General features: G+C 42.0%; 1 protein-coding gene and 1 long non-coding RNA gene across 4 annotated transcripts in view; both read right to left on the bottom strand.

Moving 5' to 3' along the window:
* Positions 1–11540, bottom strand: part of PAPLN (papilin, proteoglycan like sulfated glycoprotein) — a 50220-nt gene extending 38680 nt beyond the window's left edge. The window contains exon 1 of one of the 3 annotated variants that reach the window (XM_064424467.1): positions 11191–11540. In XM_064424467.1, coding sequence (XP_064280537.1) covers positions 11191–11199 — 9 coding nt within the window. In that variant the 5' untranslated portion in view covers positions 11200–11540. Of the gene's footprint in view, positions 1–10458; positions 10805–11190 lie in introns of those variants that run through there. The other 2 variants (XM_064424468.1, XM_064424469.1) reach the window with 2 other exon arrangements.
* A 2043-nt stretch (positions 11541–13583) lies between these two features.
* Positions 13584–25593, bottom strand: LOC135303125 (uncharacterized). Its single transcript, XR_010364653.1, has 3 exons — positions 25359–25593; positions 21663–21732; positions 13584–13788 (listed from the first exon to the last, which is right to left on the bottom strand). It is a non-coding gene; the product is annotated as an uncharacterized LOC135303125 (long non-coding RNA).

The following is a 25593-nucleotide window of genomic DNA, read 5'->3' as shown; positions in this document are numbered from 1 at the left end:
GCAGAGCTAGAAGGGAGATCAGGTCATGTAGGCTGGTATGGCAGCATAAAACAGCTCCTAAATTTGGGGCGTTATCCACATTTGGGACTACAATACTTTGTTGGTACATTCCTTGTTGCTACTTTATCCTTCCTCTTTTGAGTTGCAGACCACACCAGACTCAGCAGAGCTTGCAGCTGTCACAGGGATACTTCAGCCACTACAGACTAAATCTTTCTCATCACCACTTGTGACCAGTTAAGACCAGGGGAAAAAAAAGACAGACTAGATATTCCTAGCACAGTTTTATCTAATTTGGGCTTCTTTCTAACTTGGAAAAGGAAAGGTAAAAGGAGAAATTTTCCTTTCACAGTACACAAAAGCATCAAGGAATGAATGTTTATTTAATGAGTCCTTGTAACAATATCTGTTTTAATATTCAAACTTCATATATAGCTCCTTTGGCCTGGCCTATTAAATCCAGATAAAATACAGATATGTATCACTATTAACAATGATAAAGTTGATATAAAATCATTTTTGCATGAGGATATGACATCAGAACCAAGAAATACCCAAAACGAAACTTACGTGGGTATTTGAGTATTTCAGGTTACTATGAGAAGCCATTCTTCCTATCATCTTAGGCCTCAAGATTTTATTACAACTCTCCAAGTCTGTATATACCATGGATTTTAACACTCCCAATGTTCACCACTCTGAGAATAAAAAGTTTGCTCCTAAATACTTTCTCTTTCAGATGTAAAAGCCACTAAAAAAATTCAGTTGCACCAAAGTTAGTGTGCAAAATAGTAATGAGCAGGGAAAATGGAATTGGGAAAACAAATACTGATAAACTTCTCTCTCTAAATACTGAGCACCAGTCATAAGATTCATAAGAAAATGAAGACATAGGAGCTATTTATATGAAAATATTATCATTAATTTTGGTTTAGTCATTCTTAGGAAACTGAGGGAAGACTCTGTATCTATCATCACCCACAGGCACTACTATGAACTCTTCCTATTCAAATAAAGGAAGAAACAACCTGAAGATACCTTCCAGAAGACATAAAGAGTGCTCCCTGTGCTGTAGAGGTCAATGACCACGTCAGGCTGGATCTGTGTCACAACCCTACCAGGCATCCTACCCTTTCTCAGGGGAAGCACAGGCAAGAAGAGACCCTTTTGCTACAAAATCCGTTTACACAAAATTTCAAAGTTCCTCTGAATGACCTTATAATGTGCCCACAGCACTAGGGAAAGGCACTGTGAAAGCAATGTCTTCCTTGAATGGTGTTGCCATCAGAGGTTGTTGCCATATTTGAGATCAGCTCCTATTTCTACTACCAAGAGGAAAAAAGTAATCTTTTCCCCGGCACTCCTCTCTCACATATTCCATTTCCAGCCACCTCTCAGCTCCACAGATACGGCCTTGAAAATCAAATCCTTGTTCTGCTGCTGCTGAACTGTCTGCTCAGCTCTTTCTACCATCTGAGCCAAGAGGCAGACAGGGAGCTGGGACCAAACCACACGAGGCTCCTGGAGAAGAGGCTAGAGGAGCAGGTTACCAAGGGTAGTGGGGCTCCCATTCCCTAGGTAGTATCTTGGATGTTTTTAGTCAGGCAGCAGAAAAAGATTCTCTGAAGAGACTAACTAGAATCAGAACCAATGTATGGGGCAACCCTGTCTACCCAAACAGTGAGAGGTTACAGCTCTGGTGCTTGTTTGTGCTTTTGTGCCATTGAACTTGCATGGAAATTGCTATCATATGTCCCAAATTTAGCATTAAAATGTTTAAACCATCCGGACCTATTAAACTGTTCAAGAGATTCCAGGAAGGATCGGCAGAAGGAAGAACAGGACCGTCTGTATCCTGTAAAATTCCCCACTGGAAAAAAGATCCTGTATTTCATTACTGAGCATCAATAAACATTTTAAAAGCGTTCTCAGATGAAGGATTCAGCATTGATTCCTTTCACCTTAGTTTCAACCACAACAGATGGGATTGAAGAATCTGTCTGAAACCTTAAAGAAAGGGTCAAGTTCTGTTTCTGGATTTAAAGGCCCTCTAACTCCTTGCAGGACCTGGGGTACAGCAGCATATGTTTATTCTGCTCGCTCACCATTCTTCTCACTGCAGGCTGGGTATGTGGGGGAAGGAATGAAAAGGACAGTGTTTTGCAGTTCTTTCACTCGTAGCAACAGCAGCTGCTGTTCCCTGCCCTTCTCCAGTTTTCTTCAAACCTCCCGAGCTCCCTTTTCCCACTGTGTGCTAGAACAGCATCTCCACCCCTCCTCCACCCAGAAACAGCAGCGGAGCCTGAGGGGAAATGGTGACTTTATGCTCAAGCTATGGAACAGCTGCTGGAAAGCTCACAAGGAGGGATTCCTGCCATAGTGCTAAAATATGAAGTTATCTCAGGGAGAGGGTTTATGAGTTCTTAACAAAAAAGCAACAACGAGAATCTTTAACCAGAAATAGAGGTGTGCCCAGCTGAAACCTCTGCCCATACACCAGAAGAGATTCAAATTGTCTAGGCAGTCACACCTGGCATTAACTGGTAGGGTGAGATGAATAAAAGGCTTGAAGTGGGAAGTGGTTCCAGCCATCTGTGAGCTTGGTCAAAAAGAATCAGCTTCAGAGTTGAGCTCTGGACTGTTTTTTATAGGAGATGCTGACCCAAACTTCTCCAAACACTGGAAAAATTCAAACTGAGATCTAACTTTTAACAGCTCGGGAACCTTCTATTCCAAAACAGGAGGGTGAGAGGACCACAGAGGAGACCGCTGGAATTTCCTAACTGAACAGAACACAAGAACTCCACTACCACTGGAAACTGGGATAAGCACCCTTATTTCAGGGCTTAACACTGAACCCGCTTAGGAAAGAACCTTCTGCCTTTACAAAGAGGAGTTCTAGAGAAGACAGATGGGCAGACTTGGAGACTTCACTATAATGGAGCCAGCAGTGAGCTGCTGTAAAAATATTTTATTTAGTTTGAAACTCTTATCCAGGGCCAGGCAGGATTAGCAAGATCAGTCAAATCTTCATGAAGACCAGGAGTATGTTTTAGAATCAAGGACAGTTTTAATGACTCCTATATTTACTTTACATGTGTAAATCCTGCCTTCTAATGCACAAATAAAATTGTTTACTTAAACTTGACCACTTTTTCAAACAACCTCTTAACATCCATGTTCTTGGGGAAACAAGACCTACATTGCCTGTGTATATACGAAAAAATAACTTTGAATCAGTTGTCTAATTTCAGGATCTCAAAAGCAATAAAGTTACATTTTGAGGGAAAAGATACTGGACCAGGATGAAGAGATGTGTTGAACTTTTAATCTATTTAGACGATGACTTTTTCCTTTCAACGGGAAGGAAATCCAAACTTAAAAGTAATGTTATGAATAACTTAGCCTTGTGTAAGCAAGAACTTAAGCTGTTTAGGCACTACAGAATCAGATCGCAAAGTCAGAATAAAACAAGTTTCATTAGTTCCATTGCTCATACATTTATCAGGTTTTCTCTATTATTTATGAAAATAATTGGACAGCCAGTGTTATTCCCTGTTTAGGACACAAGACAGATCAGCCTTCTTTGGCCTGTGAACCACATTTCTAAATCATCTTTGGCTAAAGACACAAATTACATGTGTGGGTCAGGGATTGTTCTAGGAGTGGTTCATAGGCAGAAGGCAACAAGACCCCTTCAGGGCTCCTGCTTGTGTAATCCAAATGAGATTTAGCTGGACATGCATGTAAGTGGCAAAGCCACTCAGCATTACTGACTTCGGCAGGTCCTTACAAGTAATTTCATCTCCCTTTTGGGAATTTGAATTACCCAGTATGGATCTATCATTCCCTTTGAAGTAACCCTGGCACAGAAGCTGCCTTTGCATGCACAGCTTCTGAGATACAGGTTGGCCACCCTCGCAATAAATATTTACCTGCTGCAATATCAACAAAAATGGCTTATTGTAAAGTTTAACACATCCAGTACAAAAAGAGATGTTGCCACAGGGATCCCACTACTTACAGATTTTCAGAAATTCCTTCCCTTTCCTCCACTCACTCCCCTTTAACACATCAGATCTCACTTTGATGTTATATTTTTAGAAATTTGGTTGAAGGAGGTGGGAAGCCAGAATGGGCAACATATCATCATCCTGTTATTCCCTGACAGAAATTATTTGAGTCATTGACTGAGAGAAAAGTCTTTGAGCTTTTAGATTCACCACATTTTCTAAAGACATTATGATTTTTACTTTGCTCTAAAAACCATCCAGCGTATCTTTGTTCAAGCTTGCTTTTGTTTGCCTTGACAACTGAGAAGTACCTTTTAAATTTTTGCTGGAAGAATTTAAAAGGAAAAACATACACACAGAGAGAAGCTAAGATGAACATGGGGAGACAAAGGGGCTCCATGGAACAGGGATCAAGGATAGGGAAAAACCTCCCTTTGCTTAGGATGTGAGCTGAGTGAGGAGAGCACAAGGACCACATCACACAGCCTAGAGGAGGCAGGAAACAAATCACCACTTTAGGCAGATGATGTCACATTCAAGATACCTTTTAATATGCCTGTTTTCTTCCCCAAACACAGTCAATTATCCTTTTTTTTTGACAAATTTTCAAAGAAAATCATGGGTCTTATGTCCTTTGGGTTGGGGCAGATAAGTCAAATAATGTCTATGTACCCATTAAAACAGAAGGATGATGAATTTCCTTTGTCTTGACCATGTCATGAACCACATCCATGAAAAGCTGCTTGTATAGAAAGCAAAGGGTAAAATGTTTATAAATTAGTTCAAACACAGGTCTGGCTGAAAGGGCTTAATGGGAAAGGAGAGAAAACAAAGAAAACACAAATTGTCTGAGCAGAAGTTTTATGGTGGTGTCTTTACCATTGGTATCCAGATTTAAAAATTCATTCTAAATACATGTTAGAAGTTGAAGAATCCTCATCAAGAAAGTAATCCCACTGAGACATACTTTCAGCCATATTATGCATATTATGGAAGACAAACTTTCAGCTAGAATATCTTTAAAATACACCTTGTTAAATTAAAAAAAAAAAAAGTTAGAAAAACTTACTAACAAGCACAGCAGAAGAGCACCAGCTGGCTGGAGAACTGAGTAGTGGTAACACAGAAGCATCTGTGAGCCTGCTCTATCAATGGTTTTCAACTCAGCCTTCAGGCTGATTCCTAGCATGAATCTGCACCAGGACATCACTTCATGTGGCTGACAAAGACTGACCATTTTTTACAGAGGACTTCTACAGTAAAGGAGAGTTCAACAACACCTGGCAAAGCCACAGCAGCCTCTGAATACTGAAATCACACAAAACAGTAGCTGAAAAATCATTAGGCTCAAGAGCAAGATCAACACACAGATTCCATTAAGGCCTCACACCGTACCCTATCAGTGGGTGGAGAAGATGCAGACCTGCCTTGTTCTGGCTCTCCAAAATCCACAATCTCAGGCTTAGGTCAGTGAAGCACCATCTTCCAAGCAAACGTAATCACTATGCCAGCCCTTTGCAGGAGCTAATACAGTATTTCATGAGGGCAATTTTCTGTCTACCTATTAATACCAGCTCAGATTCAATTTTATGCAACTAGCCTCCCACTATTAGGTTTGCAGCAAGAGATTTATTATAAGGAGTAAAGATAGGATTCTGCCTTCTATTTTGGTAGTCTCACTGTGCTTAGCTGTTAATTAAATCTGGGAGCATGTAGGGATAACGACAAGCACACAGACTGATTTAGACACTGCTAAAAGAAGCCACACACTGCCTTTGGAAAATACATGACAAGGATATAATACTCCAAACACTAGCATAATTGAAGAGGAATGGCTAACAATCTTTTACATTTACTACTGTCCTGTCACAGCTTAAGCTTCATTTCCATGAGTTATTTAGCCTGACCTGAAATATCACCTAACACTGAGCACTGGTGCTGTTTATAAATAATAGAATGGACTGGGTTGGAAGGAACCTTAAAGATCATTTTGTCCAACCCTGCTGTCATGGCCAGGGACACCTCCACTAGATCAGGTTGTTCAAAGCCCCATCTGACCTGGCCTTGAACACTTCCAAGGATGGGGCATTCCCAGTTTTCCTGGCCAACCTGTTTAGTGTCTTACCACTTTACGAATAAAGAATTTCCTCCTAATATCTAGTCTAAATCTCCCCTCTTTTAGTTTAGAACCATTACCTCTTGTGCTATCACTACCTGTTGACATAAAAAGTGACTCACCATCTTTTTTTTAAGTCCCCTTTAAATATCAGAAGGCAGCAATAAGGTCTCTCTGGAGCCTTCTCTTCTTCAGGCTGAACAATGCCGGCTCTCTCAGCCTTTCTTCATAGAAGAGGTGCTCCAGACCTCTGAGCAAATTGTGGCCTCCTGTGCACCCACTCCAGCAGCTCCATGTCTTTCTTATGGTGAGGATTCCAGACCTGGACACATTATTCCAGATGGGGTCACAAGGGCAGAAGAGGAGAATCCTCTCCCTTCCCCTGCTGGCCTTGCTGCTCTGGATGCAGCCCAGGTTGGTTTTCTGGGCTGTGAGCGCATACTGACAGCTCATATCCAGCTTTTCATCCATGAGAACTGCCAAGTTCTTCATACATCAAAAGCCTTACTTTTGATTTGATTGAATTCTAGGTGCTGACATCAGTCAGTCTTCCCTTGTCAGTCACTGCAGACCACAGAAGGGCACCAGGTTGGGCAGGCAGGATTTGCTCTTTAGTGAAGCCATGCAGGCATGTCTTGCATTACCTCCTTGTCTTGCATGTTTCCACACTGTGTCCAGGAGGATCTGCTCCACAATCTTCCCAGACACAAAGGGGAGGCTCACTAGTTTTAGTTCCCTGGGCCTTCCTTTATCCTCTTTTTAAAAACAGGAAAAAAATGTTTTCCTTTTTCCAGTCACTGGGGGGTTTTCCTGACTGCCATGACTTTTCAAATATCATGGAGAGTGGCTTGACAACCACATCAGTCAGTTCCCTCAGGACTCTGCATCTCATCAGGCCCCACAGACTTGTGCCTATTCAGTTTCCACAGGTAATCTCAAAAGTTGGGAGGGACTTCTCCCCAATCCCCACCTGAGTATGTTACTCAGCTAACACTAATCTCTTACAATTCAAATTTTTGAGAATTCTTAGGGAAATAAAGGATTTTCATGCTAGAAGATTGCTTCAAATTTATTTAACTTCATTCCATCCTAAATAAAAGCACAGCAATTTCTGTGCTGCGCAATGGGTTAAAAAATAAAAACAAAAAAGGAGCGTTATTTCAAGAGCAGATTTTAAAAGCATTAAATTTTTCTCTGCCTCTCTTTGCAAGATTCACATCTCTGTTCACTGAGAGGATGGTAGGACTACGTTCAACAGTATGCTTGTAGTATATATGCACAGGGAATACCTGTAAAACCTTTAAATAAATTTGCTGGGGGACTAATAATAGACAGGGAAACTCGAGACTATTTACCCTAAACCTCATGTGGGTTTTGATTGCTGCTGCCTCTATATTGTTTCTGGAAGCCAAGATAGTATTTTTCATGTAAAGCTAACTCAGTTTTATATATATATATAAACATGTCAAGCACACCACACTTGTACAGGTACATCTCTTCCCTAAGGAATTGCCCCCACAGACTGTGATGCAGACACACCTTCAGTGGTATGAGGCAGAAATTCCCCCAGAGAAATCTGTGGGCTTTCTTACATTACTGTGCAAGAGAAAGATGAGTAACATGAGGTGAACTAAAAGAAACAAAAATGGAACAAAATCACAACCTAAACCAGAACTTTAGATTAACAAATTTAGGAGGGAAAATATGTGCTAGTGGAATTGGGGCTGCTGTCTCTGAGAATACAAGCTCTAGCATCTTTCATCTGTCACTAAAAATTAACTTCATAAAAAATGATCTTAGGAGGGTGTGATCACACTGCAGTGCCTGGAGAGCTCTCAAAGGAAGCACATGCTCGACGGTGTGATCACAGTGAAATGGCAACGGTGTGATCTAAAAATAAATTGGTTCTTTGCTCTGAAGCTGGTTTCTCCCACAGATGCCCAAACTAGAGCCTCCAATTACTGCTTTAAGGGCTAAGCAGAGAAATAAACAATCTGTGGATGGCCCTTGTTTTCTATACATCACATCTGCATGTCAGGAAGGTGAGCTTGTTACTGTGTGAGAAAGCATAAACAAATGATTTGATCATAGGTTATGGGTATGAGTAGACACCCACTCAAGTACTTTGAGATAAAAGTCCCTTCCCAAATATCTAACAACCTTTATTATTCATTGTCCAAGTCAAGACTGGACCACAACAAAGCACAGTTCAGATCCACGAGTGCTAAAAAATGAGCCTGAGAAGCTGTATCCAGCAGAGCATCATTTTGGGAGAAGGAAGTCCTTTTGACAAGTCCATCATACAGTGGGCATAACTGCAAATGACTGTCCTGAATCCAAGCAATCATCCATCACTGTCTGGGCTCAGTAGCTGTGCCAGGGACACTGCAGGGCTCAGCACTGCTGCATCCTCCTTCCCACAGACCTAAGAGCAAAGCAACTCGCTTCCTCTGGTGCTCACTGAGCATCAATAGGCCACTGGGAAAACAAACTTCATTCAGCTGATGATGAGCCTGTAATACTAATTGTGAGGACTACTGTAATTGCACCCCATGTATTCTAGGTGCTGTTCTCATACAAAACACAGCTCCCATCCTCTTACAAGAAAAGCTGTTTGTTTGCTGCAAATTATAAGTCACTAGGTACATACATGAACAAACAAAATGGTTAACATCTAATTAACATTTAAGGTCCCCACTGAACAAACCGAAAGCCTTCTGGTAGCCTAAGCTCTACATGTCCTGAGGCACAGAACAGCATTTTGCCTCATATTCAGAAGAAAGAGTCCACAATCAAAATCAGGGGTTGTTGTTGGTTTTTGGGGTTTTTTTTTTAATTTTTTTTTTCCTTTCAGGTTTCCTATTTTAACAGAACAAAAAGAATAAACGTTGCGCCTTTAACTCAAAAAGTGCTACCAAGAAAACCAGTTACAATAATGTAGCTGCTTTCCTGTTTCCTCAACCCTTTTAGCAAGTCTGGACATGGCCATTCACCTAGACTCCCAAAGAATCTTGGTGCCTAATTTGGGAAGCAATTAATCCCTGAAGCAGCTAGATTAGGTTGTATCTACCTGCATTCTCCTTTATTGAGCTGGTTAGCAGCTGGATCTGGGAGAGTCCATCCCAAAGCCAAAGGGAAGTGGTCTGCATCAGAATTAACTGTAGTTACCGAACAGCAACATTTGAGAACATGCATTCCCTAAATTTTTTACACAGTGGTGGCTACTTTCCTTTAAAATTGAGAACATTTTGGTTTTTGCCTAATATTCTTTTTAACATAAATACCCATAGAGACCAGCAAAAAAAGCTCTACATCCTTGCTTGAAAATCACCTCAAATCACTTGTCACACATATTCCATCAAATACCACATTCAGTGTGGATTGCTTACTAGCAAACAGATTTGGAAGAGGCAAATGCTACAAAGAAACTATCCCAACCCCAGCTTTTCTGGGCTGCCATCAAGCACTTAAACTCATGTTAAAAATATTTCAAAACTAAACACCTTTAAGGTGTCAGGACACTTCACAGTGGATAAGAACCTGAAACCAGACACAAAATAGAAGTCTCAATTATCTCACACTGGACAGAAAAAAAGCACAACACTTCCAGAGATAGCAAATTTGCTCTGTATTAATTTTTTTTCCTTTTACCAATCAATTAATTCACTGACATGAACAAATATTAGTGTAAGTTAATGCCATACCAAAGACACTTGGTGACTTTATCCACCCTTGTTCCTCATCACAAACACCTCCCTTTGCTCCCTGTAAGAGTAGAGCACCTGTCCTGGAAGCCTGGGTGAAGCTGTCCAATACACACATGGCTGTGTAGCACATTGGCTCATCCTCACACTGCACCTCAGAAAAAATGGCTTTTCATGGCTGCAGAGACTGGGATGCTTTGGCAGTAAAGTGTGGACATCTCTGGGTACATCTCTGGGAAGCCAGGATAAAAAGATGTAAGCTGCAGGCCAGTTTACAAGGGAGCTGTTGAAAGGCCTCCTAAGTACAGTGTAGAAAGGGTAAATGTGTGTTTGTTCCAAACAAGGGTAAATGTGTGTTGTTCCTTTCCAAAGTAACAAACAAAGTCGTTTACAAAGTCGTTTTAAGGTCTCTACAGGGAGATCTAAGGAAGCACACCATCTCCCTGAACTCCTGCACTAATACTAGTCCTAGGGACTCCGTTCAAAGCTAACATTGCCTTCATCAAAGCTTTGAAAGTCAGTTTCAAATCACCTGGTCCTCCACTTCCACCTGACCACCCACCCACAAGGATCACCCAGCGCACCAGGCAAACCTCCTGCCCTCCCGCATCGCTCCCGACATTACCTCCTGTGCTGGGACAGGCCCCTGGCGCCGCCACCTTGGCCTGCCTCACGCCTCAGACTCTCTGAGGGATGGGAGACCCGGTCCCCTTTCACAGACGGGTCTGGCGGCTCCGGGGCACCGCTTGGCCGGGCCTCCCTCCCAGCTCCCCTCACGCAGCTGAAAGCAGCGGCGGGTGATGCCGAGCCACTCCCTGCCCTCAGCACCCGCTGGCCCCCGAGCGGGAGCGGAGCTCTGCGGGCTGGCAGCCATGGGCTAGGAGAGTCCTAGCGCCCAGACGGGCTTTTACTGCCGCGGGCCAGAGCTCCGTTTGTGCCCTCAATAGCCCGGCTGCGTCTGGCTGGCAGCCCGCGCTAAGGGAGCGTGTGTGATCCCGGCGGGCTCACACCGCCCCGCATCCCGTCACACCGGGCCTGCGGGCACCTCCCTGCTCCCCAGCCGCAGCACCGGAACAGCGCTCCAAGTGCCGCCGGGATTAACTGCGTGCCAAAGGCACGCGTGTTCACCAAGCTCAGGGAGCATCTTCTTCCCTCCTTTCTGAGAAATAAAATTCTGCAGTCATAAGGACTCTGGTCTCTGCTCTCCCGTGTACGCTTTTAACTGAAAGGAAAGAAAAAAAAGGTGGGAAATGAGAAATAGTTCAAAGCGCACGAACAGCACTGAAATGACTAATAGAGAATAGATATCCAGGTAGAGGGATCAGGAGACAGCCCAGAACACAGTGCCAGCTCCTACCTGCTGCATGTGCCTGTGACAGGTGAGCACAAAGGTTGGAGACACTGCACTCCAGCTCCAGAACCCACCTTCCAATCGCTCTTGTTGAAACAGTGGCACTTCAGTGCTCTTCTCCCCTGCTTCTGTTTGGTTACTAATCCTTACTGCACAGGAAAAGCAGAGTTGTATTTCATTTAACCCATTCAGTCTCTCAGTTTCTTCTCAAGAGTTTTCACTTTTGCTTTGGGAAACCAGCACTGCAAGCTTGCACACAGGCATGCCTGCCTTGGAATTGTTTCTGGCTTCTGTAGTCTGTGTGTGAGCACACACATGAGCTCCAAACTGTGCCTAAAGCTGTTGCAGGGGTGGAGCCCTTTGTAACTAGTTTTATTTTAGCTGTAGGCATCATATCAAAAGAGAGACAGCTATCCACAGATCCCCTGAGTATCCATTTTCAGTAAGTTCTTAACTCTGAAAAAAAAAATTAACTTCACATCTACTTTAAAACTACAGCCTGAATCACAGTTCACAAATAAGCTTTTGACAAAAGAAACTTTGAACTTAAATACAATTCACAGCTAGACTAGGGGTCTAGGCAAAGTTAAGCAGACCCCTACAATCTGAAAATAGCAGTAATTTGGATATAGACTTAAATTTAACCAAAGACAACGGCAGCACAGGTTTCTCTATTTTTTTCCTGTAACAAATGCCATGCAATTCAGAAACCCCGAGAAAACTTCCATGAAGGAACAAATTAACAACAAAAAAACTGTTAAAGGAAAAGAAATCGAATTGGACACATTACAAGGGAAAACTTGTGGTTTTAATCATGTGGATGCTAGAGAAAACATTGCATAACAACTTATGTGTTGCTCTTGTTTTATTTTGCAAACAGATAAATCTGCCCCCCCATTGATTTTGTCCCCTGCTTAGTATAAAACAAATAAATAATGAAATACAGAGACCACAGATCTAGAAAAATATATTTTGGTCCAGCTTAACAGCTACCAGCATTTCAACCCTATTTAATATTATGACTGAGGTTTCCTAGATTATGAGAATAGCTTTAAAGTTTTAAGTTTGGGTTGGTGTTTCATGTTTTGCTTTCCAGTTTTAGAGTCCTTTTTCATCAGTAGTTCATTTGTAACTATAAGAGAGAGAACCTTGCTTTCCAAAGGAAAGATAAAGCTTCTACTTTCAGGTAACTCCACATGTTGGATCTTCCATGGAAGACATCAAGATGTGCAATGAAATCCCCAGTATCACTACTGTCCTCTTGGCCATGTTGCTGCTTTAGATAATCAAAAGGGACAATATCCTTGCCAACTGCTGACAAGCCTAGATGTGCACAGCTCCAAATGGAAGTTTCTAGCAGACTTGTAAATGCTTCAGACACAGAAGCAATTTTATTCCAGGGATAGGGCTCTCTTCGCCCTGCTGTTCAATCCCTGTCTAGCAGCTAGCCATGAAAGGTACACAGTACTCAAATCCTACCATTACTCATCCCACAGGGGACAGAGTTCAAATAAAAGTCACATCTTTTCCACAAGCAAAAGCAATCCTGTACTTTCCTGTCAAAGCTAACTCTGCCACAATAAACAAGGATAAGCCCTAACAGGAAACCCAACACAAATTGGCAACACCTCCACCAAGCACCAGGGGAACCACAAGATATTGACAGACACAATACACCCCAGAAGAGCATCTAATGGTGGTGCAGGTGCATGGCTACCTGTGTTATCCTTGTCAGGAGAAACACAAATTGGACATTGTTAACAGCTAATTAACAGTAGAGAAATTATTGTCCTGCCTCCTTAGACTCAAATTTTCTTTTAAGAAAAATAAATTTGGGCTTTGGGCCAAGCTGTGATCCCTCCTTTTGCATCAGAAAGTGGTTACATGAGCATGTGCTTTTTCTTTTTCCACCTGTACTCTCAATTAGCCACTGGCTAATGCCATCCTGCTAGGTGTCATCTTATATCCTAACCCTTCATGATATTTGGTCAAACCAACAACTGAAGCCCTGGCTTTCTATGAATAAACCAAACTTTCAGATCAGTTTAAAGCTGTTAGCCCACTGGCAAGAAAAAGCTGGAAATCCAATCCCAAAGGTTCAAAAACTAGAAGGCAAGCGCCCCCCAACTTCAGATGAATTTATAAATACCCAATCATTAAAATGCCTCTCATAGCAGTGGGATCCTCAATTAATGTTTCTTTTTTAAATACTAAGCTTAATAATGTTCTTGTAGTTCTTGTGTTCTTGTTGATAAGCTACAAGGGAGTACAGAGACAGGGAAAATATGACTGCTCACACTGGAATCTAGCCAGGATACATCCAAAAAACAGCTGTGCCTACTGCATTAAAGCAGATACTGTGTAAACACATCTGGATTAATTTTAACCCCATACAGACTTAATACATGAGCTCCTGAGATGCTGAAATAAAAAAAGAACTGAGCAGACTTTTACCACAACTAAGCAACATGAAACATCACTTAAATTTCTTTTATTAAAAAAAAAAAAGGAAAGAATAATCTGCTCATACTTCCTGGTTCCAGCAGCGATGTGATGAAATCAGAAGCTGTTAGTGTAGGATTTGAGATCGAGGCCAGTGCTTACCTAGAAAAAGACAATGCAAATATGAAGTAAACCTTTGCCCTGTGGTTTCACAGAAAGTTTTGCATATGTACCTTTCCTCTGGGAGAAAGGACATTATCCTTGTGTTGAAATTGTTTTCACTACTTACCCTTTAGTGAAAACAAGATAATTCACTGATTCAAGACCATTTTCATCTCTTGGTAAGACTCTGGCTGGTCACAGAGGAATGAACCCAGCAGGACCACAGGCATTTGCCTCTTGCCACCAGGTCTATCCGGTGGCTAACTGGGCATCTGGGTATCCCAGGTGAGGTCCAGAAGAAACAGTTGAGATGAGTGCATAGTGAGTGGATACTGCTGAACAGGATATCTCTTCTAGCCTGATCACTGCAGTGCTTTTGGCAAGGAGCAACCTCTACAGGAGCTGTGGCATTGGGATTTCAACAGTTACATGGCCAGAGGTCAACAGTAAGACTTCTGCTTTCTCTTTTGTTATACCTTTCATGGGGATAAACTACTAGGATTCCTTACTGCAGAGGCTGTTTCCAAAGACTGTCTAAAGATATGCATGCTTTACTGGACGGGGCTCCACTTCAACTAGTTATGGCTAACACTTTCAGCCCTGTAGCCCTTAGCTGGTCTCCAGATGCCCACCATGGTGCTCTATCACTTCTCACCCTCAACACGACAGAGAGAGAAAAACTGGTGGAAAAACTTGTCAAACATGATAAATATAGAAAGATTACTCACTGGTTGCTATCATGGGCAAAACAGACTTGACTTCAGAGAAATTAGTTACTGAGAAATAAAACAAAAGCACCCTGTTTCTTCCCGAGGGAGTACTTAACACCTAACTCTTCTACCTCCTGTCCTCTCCTGGTGAGCAGCAACCAAAAATTTCAGGCAAGACTCACAAAGCCTCCAAAAGAGAAGCTTGGGCATTCATGCAAGGAAGAGAAGAATCTGTGTTCTGTTTGGTTTCAGAATTTGAACCTCCCAGAAGACTACTGTGATCAGGAAACCATGACACATTACAAACTTGTGTTCTTGATTGCTCACTTTGCCATTTAGCTGAAGAGCAAGAATCTGGGGTGTTGTGATTATGGCTGGATCACATTGTTAAAAAAATGGGATGTGTACCTTGCTTTGCTTTCAGAATAATGCCCAGTTTCTTAGATAAGAGCAACGGCCTAATCAAGGGAAATGGACAGCCATTACATTTAGCCTACTACTGGCATTTTACCCAGGGGATATGCTCCAATATTTCCGAGCACAGGACAATACTGAACAGTAATCTTACATCCTAGGCAAGTGTGTGTTGATGACTGAAGGAGAAGGTAAAGAAATAAGGGCCTCTGGGACATCAAATCAAGCCTACTGCTACTGGGGACATCATGGCATGTCTCTCTTTCCATCAGCCGCACAAGGATTTGAAAATTGTAGGCTTCAGCTTACTCTGAAAACTATAAGACTTTTGACATACTGATTTTTTAACTTATGATTTTTTAAAGAAATTACAGTAAAGTAAGTTCTGATTCAACCCGAACTGAGCTTTTTTTCAAACTTGAATAGTGCACCAGTAGCTGTATTCTTCCCAGACTCTTACTCACCTTTGCAAGATAGGCATGCCATTTAGTCCTCTGAATGACAGCTTCTCAGTATACCGAATGAATCCTGTCAACCCTTCAGGAAATCAGCTCAATTTCATGTTGAGGAGACATTACAAAATCTTTAGAGGAAGAGTGGAAAGTGTATTACACGCCCATGGGCTCTGCTGTACAAGTTAACTGCACCAAAGCCTGTTATCCTCTTGCAGTATCTCTTGCACTGATTTATCTCTGCTGTAGAGGCCTGGCCACACATGGACTCTTCCACGTGCTGAGGGCTGCTGCAGAGGAGCTGACCTGTACAACTTTTGTATAGATACAGCTACAAGCAGAGCTGATTTTATTGTGGTTTGCCAGCATGCAGCCACTGAAGTCAGCAATGAAAGAGAACAAAGAGGTATCAGCTTCATTCCTACCTAGTCTCCCTTCTTGTACACTTTCACATAATGCAGCTCAGAACCTGGAAACCAATGCAGTCGTCAGTATTTTGGTATAATCTGCTCCAGGAACAGAGCAACTCACAGGCACTTGGTCTGGCAGGATTCTCTTAGTCCCTTCTCGACAGCTGAGCTAATTGCTGTGCTGTGCTCTCCAAGAGAGCCTTCAAAGAAATTTACTCTTTGTATTCAAAGAATTAGATACCTCTCTTCATCCATTTCCAAGATGAGTGAAATGGCAAGCTTGTCACTTCATATTTATTTTGATTCTCAACCAAATCAGGCAAGACTTTTATTCAGGCCAGCTTTCTAAACAAGCTGATAGCACTACACCAAGTTTCAGCTCTTCATCTTTAGGCTGTTTAAAGAAGAAAAGCAGCAGCATGTAATGATAATGTTGGTGTTCAAAAAGCAAAAAACAACTTCAAAGTGCTGTGACTAATTCTGTGCAAACTTTGTTGTGAAAGGCACTCCAGTACACTGCACCTCAGGATACAAGTGGAGGCACTATTCCATTGCTAAGACTATACTTGGACACACAAAGATTTGCCTGTAAAAAACAGAGGAACTTCATGTAATGGAATAAACATTGTTTTTAAACCAGCCCAACCACTCCTGAGTTTAAGTCATGTAAAAACAAAACGAGTACACAACTGAGTCTATTGGAAGGGAAGTGGTGGGAACTTTTTCTAGCATTGAATAGCACATCTAGTTTTTCTGACGTCTCACCCCAAATCTTAGGTTATTTACAGTAAATCATTCTAACAGCTTTCCTTATAAGCAGACACTTTGAATCCTGCTAATTATTAAGAAATTGATCATAAGGACACTGTGATCCCATTTTGTTTTTCTGTATCATGGATTTAAATATTGCGTAAATATTGGCAGCCACACAGAGAATCTCATTTAGAGAGATTAACCTGTGAACACAGAGAGATCTGGAGGGTCTCTGTTTGTCCAATCTTTGATGCACAGGATTTAAACAGGAATAATTATATTCAGCAAGCATAAACACACACACTGAAAAAGTAATATATGCATGCATTAAATGAGGCAATGCCTTATCCAGAACAGACACTCCCTCAGCTGTTTGTTTTCCTTTTATTTTGGTTTTACATTTTAATTATATATAAAAAGTAGAAGAAATCACAGGTGGTAAGCAGATTTGAGCTAGAGAACTGATTTCAAGGGAAAACATTTTTAGTTCTTATACAAACAAATATAGTGATTAATGCTGGTTTCTCGTGCTCCCCAAGCTGTCACTGGTGAGCAAGGAGCAAAGAGTCAAGGCTGGCCATTTGTATTCAGATAACACTTGAAAACATAAAGGACAGTCTCCAAACTCCCAAATGTTTTCCGGATTATCCAATCTGCTCCACCCAAAATAGCAAAAAAATGAAAGTCTACATCACATGTATTTAACAAAACATGTTATCACACGAAACAAAACCAGAAAAACCTGTTCTCCATGGATGCCACACAATCATCAGCCCTTTGCTGAGAAGGCCTTGCCCAGAGCTCAGTCATGATCTGACTTTCCAAAGGTTTTGGACTAGGCATAGACTGATGCGGCAGAGAGGAGGGCAAAGAAGGAACAGTAACCAGCTAACCAAAATTCTAGGCCTGATCTCAGTATTTTGTAATGATTGACAAAATTACAGTTATTTTCACCATGGCTGGACTAAGTCCTAAGAGAAAGTCTTGCTGAGCTATTCTGCCCTGCCCAAACCGTTAGGGAAACCAAAGCAGGCAGCTTTCCTTTCCCTCCAAGCTGACTCCCTTTCCCTCCACAGAGTGCACCTGGTGCCACACACACCCTGAGGCCCCCAGCAATGGAAACAGCTTCTCTGCTTCTCACAAGCATCAGCCCTTGCTGGGAATAGGGAGCTTGCCAGCCAGAGATAACAATACAGCAAAGCTTTGGAGGGAAGAAAGAAGCTGGCTACATCACAGCCAACATGAAGAAAGATCCTCCTGGAACTGTTCCAGCTATTCTCCATTTAAACATTCAGGCGTTTTCTCTCAGCTCTCTTTCCACACTCCCCCCAGAGATCTCATGCTATTCACAGTGGAGTCTAAAGTCACCTGCTTTTAGCTGGGCTTGGCACTGCCTACCACAAATGCTGCTTAGGAGATACAGAAGCAGAGAGAAAAGTTGAAAGCAAAACCTCTGACAAGCAATTCTCACCCCCACGCCCACATACATTTATCCCTCGTAATTCCCAGTCCATTTATACAAATTACTTCCGCTAAAGAAAAGTAAATCCGGTGCCAAAACACAGCCCTTTGGTTTAAAAAGTGTTATACTCAGCAGAGGTTTTAACTCTAGCATACTAAACACAGAGTCATTAGGATTTAACACTATTGAAATGGAAATTGAGACAGAAACCTTTCCAGTTCTTATACTTCACTTTGGAATTGGAAGAGGACAACACCGACTGTAATTGCATTAACAGATCCTCTGGAACCACATGCCCTTCATAGAAAGTACTTGCAAGCATGAGGCACGACATAAGCTCTTGCTGATGTCTTCCAGCACCAGGCAGCAAGGAAGCTGACACCCTGCTAAGGACAGCGTTACAGCCTTGCTGTCCAGCAGAGAAAAGTCAGCAACAAAACAGAGCAACAGGGGCTGTCAAGACGATGATCCTTCTCTCCATCTCAGCAGACTCTCGCGGCACAGCTCTCTCAAGTGGCTCAAGGCAGTGACAGTTCTTTTCCCAGGCTCTGTCCTTGTGCAACCCCTACAGGGCATGAGAAGGTGCCCAGATCCTGGCAGCTGTTTCCATATGCCTATGGCTCAGATCTCTGACAAGGGATTCTGGAATGAGATTTCTCTCCCAGCATAATGAGGTCTTTAGTCATTAACAAAGGAGCCTTCTGGGATAGAATTCCAGCTGCGCCTGAGATCTTGCCTCCACAGAGATGATTTTTTTCCAGCACACAGGTTTAGTCTGAGAAAGGGAAAGGGTTGCTTTTACCAGTCCAGGGATTTTCAGTTGCAGCAGTTGAAGGTTTCTGTTTACTCTTAGATCAGGGTAAGAAATCTCTTGCTTCTCCTTCCTGCCAGTTCACAGCTGCCGGTTGAGCTTCTGTGCTTGCCTCTCCTTTGCCTCAAAGGCAAACTTTGTGTCCTGCAGCTGGGCAATGGCCTCCTTGGCCTCCTTCAGGTCCTGACAGATGAGCTCGTACTTCTCTGTCAGCTCCCTGTTCTCTCGGCGCAGTTCCTGTACCACCTGGTTCACCTCCTCCGTCTGCTTGGTGCAGTGGATCTTCAGCTGCTCTACCTCAGAGAGCATGATCTCCATGTTCTTGACCAGTGACTCCAGTTTCTCTTTGGACATGGTGTCTGGATCAGCTCTATTCAGTATGCCCAACCCAAACCCAAAAGGGACAAAGAAAGCCACCCTGTGCAACATGCACCAGGACGTCTGGCAATCACAGCCTTGTGGTCTCTTTTTATACTCCCTGCTGCTCATCCTCCTCCCTTCCCTTTCCTTCCCCAAAGTGTCTCTAATCTTCTTTGCTTGGTTAATCTACTTATTTTCATTGCGTTGTAGAAATCGACTGAAGGGCTGACAGCCCTGCAGTAACATATGTGCTGTGCAGCAAAAGCCAGAGCAATAATGAGACTCTGTGCAGCCTGTCCACAGAAAAACAGCTTTCATCCTAAGAATTCTCTTGGGAACTCCTTGCAGTACCCATTAAAGTACAAAGAAACCTCTTCAAGCCAGACGCCTACTGCAGTCCTGTGCACCCAGTCCCAAGAGCACAGCCTGACTTTCATCTTACATATACTGAGGTAAGCAAGCTTACAGCAATACAAATCATGTATAGGCAAAGAGAACTAACCTCAGCTTCTCCTCCTCTCTCTTAAGCTTATGTTTGAGCAAGATAGAAGGAACAAAATATAAAATTCCTGGGGTTTTTTTCCCAGGAGAAGATCCATCCAACAACAAATGCTGCAACAGTCTTATCTTCTCTTGAAAGCAGTCACAATGGTTATCTCAATCGGTGGTAACTACAGTTACTGGGCCATGTACCACTTGAAAGTGGCTTCTGTTCTGTTAGGGACATGCAGGCTAGAAATTTTAAACCTTGGTACCCCTTCCATCCCTTCAGCTCCATCAATAACACTGGCCACAGAATTCTCACAAAAATTTACTCCACACACTTGCCACCCACAACAAGGTGGCAAATGGCTGCTGAGCACTACTGAACTTGTGAGAATCAGGACTGAGACCTGCCAGTCTCAACACCCCGATTACTCAGGTCATCACACAGCAGGGTGATCCCAGCAGCCACAAGGGATTAAGTGAGTCTGGCCGACTTTCTGACCCAGACTTTGTTATGTATCCAGGTAATTAATGCACTTGCCTAGACAATAAGAATCATTAATTAGCCAGGTATCTCATATAACAATATCACCCTTGAGAAATTAATATTTCTGAGGTGATATCACATGAGGCTCCCCAGGAAGGAACCCATGGTATTTAGCATTCATTGTCTGGCCAGGGGGCACAGACCAGGGCAGAGACAAGAATGCAGGTTTGCTCTTGGGGAATTTGCAAACTAAAGACAGAAAAGCGTGTCTCTCTCCTTCCTCCCCACATCAGGAACATTTCCTTCAGGCTGAGTCTGCACCTTTTCAGAAGGCTTCAAACTGTTCCACACACCCAGAGAAAGCAGTATCTCATTTGCCATACAGCACATGGATCTGTGCTCACTGTATTCACCTCACAGAACTACATTCCAGTGCACAGTATTTCATAATGGCCTTTACTCTTGCATGCTGTTTTGCAGTTCCAGTTCCCCTTAAAAAGGATCCTGTAGTACCATCACATACATTCAATACCAGATTGAGAGAGAATACACTTGTCCATGTGCAGATCTCCCCCAAATACATTTTTTTATTCACTTTTCTCCACAAAATACTGCTTTTTTCAGCTATGGAGAGTTTCAGATGCTTCATCCCACAACTTATTGCCCCTTTTCCCCTGCTATGCTCAGAGAAATAAAGCTTTCTTCCAGGAAGTTTTACATCTCCTCCAGCACTGGATGAAAACACTGCTGGATGCTGGCCAAGCCCTGACAGTGTTCAAAGGCCTGGGACTTCTCACAGCTGGAGGTTAAAGAGTTGCTCACAAAGCCAGCCATCCTACTGCCTCTCACACAAGTGCACAAGCAGACCCCTCTCATCCTGGCAGATGGAGCACTTTGCACCACACTTTGAAATGAGCAGAGTGACATCCTTCAGATGAAAAGAGAGTGGGAGAATCTAAACATAATTAGAATATGTCCTAAAGTCCTTGAAGAAACATTTGCACTGGCTGTCAGCCCAGATCCCACGTGATGCACATGGCACTGGAATAGGCTGGAACATGCTGCAGCATTACAAAACAGCAGGTCTTCATTAGTGAGGAATCTTCCCTGTCTCCACAACTGTACATGCTGCACCCAAACAGTTTAAATCAAGCAGAATTACAATGATGCACAAAGGGAGTGCCACAGAGGCCATCTACTTGGATATTAGTAATTGATACATCATCTCTCACTCTCTTACTCTCAAAATTATTTAAGTTGCCTTGGATACAGACAGAATCTTGGCAACAGAAAGGGGGTAAGAGACACTACTGAAATAACAATGTAAAATGAAAACAAGGAGTAGCATGAGAGGAGTGTCTACAAAGATATGGGAATTGTTACTATTTGGTTACTGCTTGGTTTGATTTAAAATATTATTTGATGAAGCAAGAAGTAGGAATTAAAAGCTCATGAAAATTGCAGTGGGAGAATGATGCAAAAATACTAGACCTACTGCAACAAGACTAACTTGAACTGTAGCTTCTTACCTTTAGTCACTGCTGGACTCCACTGCTGCAGACAAACTGGAGAAAGAGGCAACACCAAAAGTGAATTCAGCTGGGGAAAAATGCAGAACAGCATACCTGAGAAAAGCAGTGCAAGCCACCAGAATCCAGTGCACATGGATGCACAGCAAACAGCAGTCTTAGGAGTGTTGGGGAAATAGCATGTTAAGACAGAAATTAGTGACAACACAGCAGGGAAATAATGAAGCACTGCTAGATTTGTATTACATAGAAGCAGTGCTCTGTAAGGGAATGAGGTAGCTCCAGCTTCTCCCTCCACCCTGCTGGAGGGAAAATGTAATGTTTTTTTCTGGACATTTGTCATAAAGGCACCAAGAAAGAGTTTGAAACTTAGACAAGTGTTCAGAGAAGATGCTGATATCAAAAAACGTGAACTCTGTGAACCACGTTTAAGAAGAAGGATTGAAAACTACATGGCAGGGTATTTCTAGGACTGTTTTGCAGTCATGTCCAGGTCCTCTACATATTCTAGGAAAGACAGCTCAGCTGGAAGAATATTTCTGTAATTACTAAGGGCCTGACTATGCAATTGTAATTTTGAAAACACCAGTGATTTCTGTGGTCTCAGCCAAATGCTGCCTCTCTTGTTATTTCATAGCCATATTAAATCAGTAAAAATTAGTGTTCAACTTCTCACTACAGTGCATGCTACATTGAGAGACACCATTGACAAATTTATCAGCTCTTTTGTGCATATTCTTTCTTTATTCCACCTTTCACTCTGCATATGGGTTTGAGATATATGAAAGAAGGAAACACAGAGGTAGTTAAAAACAAAACAGGGGAGCAACCACCGGGAACACCCACTCCTGCACTTGGGGATGGCAGGAAAATTGGAGAAAGTGGCACTGGTAGAAGTGAAAATTCTTGTGCTTTCCCATAATGGGTGGGAGCTACAATATCTGACTACATCACCACACTCTGTGCTGGTTTTAGCACTAGAAGCAAATGGCAGTATGAGGCTGCCAAGCTAAGGATGGTTCATGTGAGACATACTTGTGCTTCTTCACAGGTCTCTGAGCCAGAGATTCACCTACTCCTCTCACTTAGAGGCACACACAAGCCAGAAATGCAATTTTCCCATCACGTTCATACCTCTGAGAGTCTGAGAAGGAGACACAAAAATCATACTCATTCAGTATCTGTCTGAAAGCAGACCACGGGTGTTTCAGCTTCTAGTGTATTTAACAGGGGCCCTGGGAACATCTGAGAAGAAAATCACTAAGCTACCTCACTCTCTCTTTGAAGTTTTCCCAGCAACACAAGAGGGGCAATTCACTATCCTAGAGTTTTAAATTGAAAGAATGGCTTTTAAATAACTGCTCAGAGTGAAAAGCCAAGCCACTTGGTACAAACCCTGCAAAATAAAGCTTCACATACCTTATTTTCTCAGGCAAATACTTAGATTGCTTTATCTACTTCTAGTTTTCCCAGTCACAGACACAAAAGTACAATACAACATTCACACAACAGTTGTGGGAGATAGCACTGTAGTTTCTTTGTAGATAGCTTATCATCCCCAGTTAACAATGGCAATTATTTTAACAATTGATTTTTTAAAAATACATATAGTATGCCACTAACTGTAGTGAGAGCTCCAATCTGTTTTTTCTTTCAGCCTTTTAATTTATCCCTGATTTATCCTCAATGGTATGTCCTGCAGCCAGTGCAGCATTTGCAACCTCCATGCTTCACCATCTAGGAAGTCTACTAGGGTAAAGGCATTTTATGCAAAATCATTACAAGATGAAGTATAAAGAGCTCTCATCTTTATATTCATAGTAAAACCACTTGAAAAAACAAAACCAAACGAAAACAACATAAAAACCCCCTAAAGACCAAGCAGCACCTGGAGGCACTGACCATTCCCACACCAGAGTGGGAAACATTTGTCCCCAGCTATTCAATTTGTTTCTAATAAAAGACAAACACCATTGTTCCATGTGTCCAAATACTCAGCACTGTGTAAGACATTGACGTAAAGATGATCTCATCCTGCAGAGTTTAGACACTATTGATAAAATCTGCTCTCCTATTAAAACATGAGATTTAATTTTTGCCATTATTGAAAGCATTAACCATATTTCATGCAATTTGGCAGAACTTGAGTTTAGCTGCACATAAAACTGTATCATTTACAGGTTTTGATCTAAAATATTGCACCAAAAGGATACCTACCAAAACTGTGATCAAAATCCTTGACACAAATGAGTATAATATGTCTCAATAGTGTAGGTGTCGAGAGAGGTATTAATGGATACAGAGGTACCTTTTTCCATTCTGCCTCTACTTATCAGCCAGAACAAAACAATTAATTCAGCATAATACAGCTCAGTAAAATAAAAACTGATACCTTTAACAGAATTATCCCAAACTGGGTTGATTTCTCCTCAAGAAATCAACTGGGTAAGAAAAATACCAAGTAATGATAGGTTACTTTTATATAAACTGAAATAAAACCCCCACCAATCCTTTACTAGGATTTTTACCATATAAGAAGAGGAAGAAACAGTTCCCACATGTCACAAAAGTATTTAATATTTGAGGTGGAAAAATTTCCAGAGGAGGACAGTGATGAATCCTTCAGATTAAAGCAAACAGTGAAAAATATCAATGACTATTTTTAAATGTTAAGAATGTTTCAAAACAAAAGCTCTTCTTCAAATAAGAAATGGTTTTGTTCAGAGTGTCAAACTGGAAAATTTGCAAAGCCTCTCTAAAGAGTAATACAAGGAGTTCTGTTGGGAAGACATCCTCCATGGCACCTAACCACATTTCTGGTGAGGAAACTACACAGGACATCTCATAGGGACCACAGGGGATTGTCCAAGGGGCTTTCACCCCACACCAGCCTCCCTGGCTTGAGGGCGTGCTCCCTCTCCATAGAGCCTGAGGTCAGTGCCATGAGAAGGAAAGAGAAAAAAGAAACATCTTCCCTGTCCCTTCGAGCAGACTGGGGCCTGCCAGCATCTCCAGAGCCTGCAAGGGCAGGTCAGATGCACAGGATTCAAATGATAGTCTCAGTAAGCCAGTGAGCAACCACCCCAGGGAGTAATTAGACCTGATGACAACACAACAGTCAATGGTTTGCCTAATACATCTTTCCATGTCATGTTGAATTAAGGGTTGCTGGAAAGGAGAGGAATGAGCAGAAAACAATTATCCATAATCAAAACTTTATAGAGGGGCAAATATATACTTTAATTTGTAAATAAATAATCTTAGAAACATTCTTTCATTTATTCTTCAGTGTGATATTTTCCTAAAGACTGAGTATCCATCCTGACAGAACATGCAGACTTCAGGAAAACAAACAAGTAAAAATACCCAAACAGGGAAACAAACAAATAAAAATTCCCTAACTGTTGCTATTATTCAGTACATATGAACTGAAATACTGGTTCAAATAAAAGAAAAGATGCCCACTGATTATTTGCAGGACATGGGGGTTATGCAATCCAGTCCCGTAACCAGACTACACCAAATAAACTGGCAGTGGCGCAGATGTCAGTAATTACTGAGAAATTTGATCTGGTGAGAAGAAAGGCCTCTTTTAGTTCTAGATACATGTGAACAAACACTCACGTCATTTTTGGTTCAAGATGCCAAATTCTATTATAATGATTTTTTTGACATGACATTTAAAGCTCTGCTTACCCAGCTAAACCAATCTCCAAAACAACAGCTGAAGAACTTCTCAGTTGTCTGCGGATTTCCCTTGAGTACCTGTTGTACATTTAAGAATAGGTCAGTCTGCATTATTTAAGTACATCAAGGAAGTGTTAATTGTGTTCACTATTCAGCAATATAAAAGTACAACTCAATGTTGATTCAGAAGCCTCAGAGACTGTAAGGAATGGAAGCATTCAGGATGAAAGGACTTCCTCAAAAA

Source organism: Passer domesticus, chromosome 6 (assembly GCF_036417665.1).
Source record: "Passer domesticus isolate bPasDom1 chromosome 6, bPasDom1.hap1, whole genome shotgun sequence".
NCBI lineage: Eukaryota > Metazoa > Chordata > Aves > Passeriformes > Passeridae > Passer > Passer domesticus.
The sequence above is the reverse complement of the archived record's forward strand: the minus strand, read 5'-3'. Positions and strand labels throughout refer to the sequence as shown.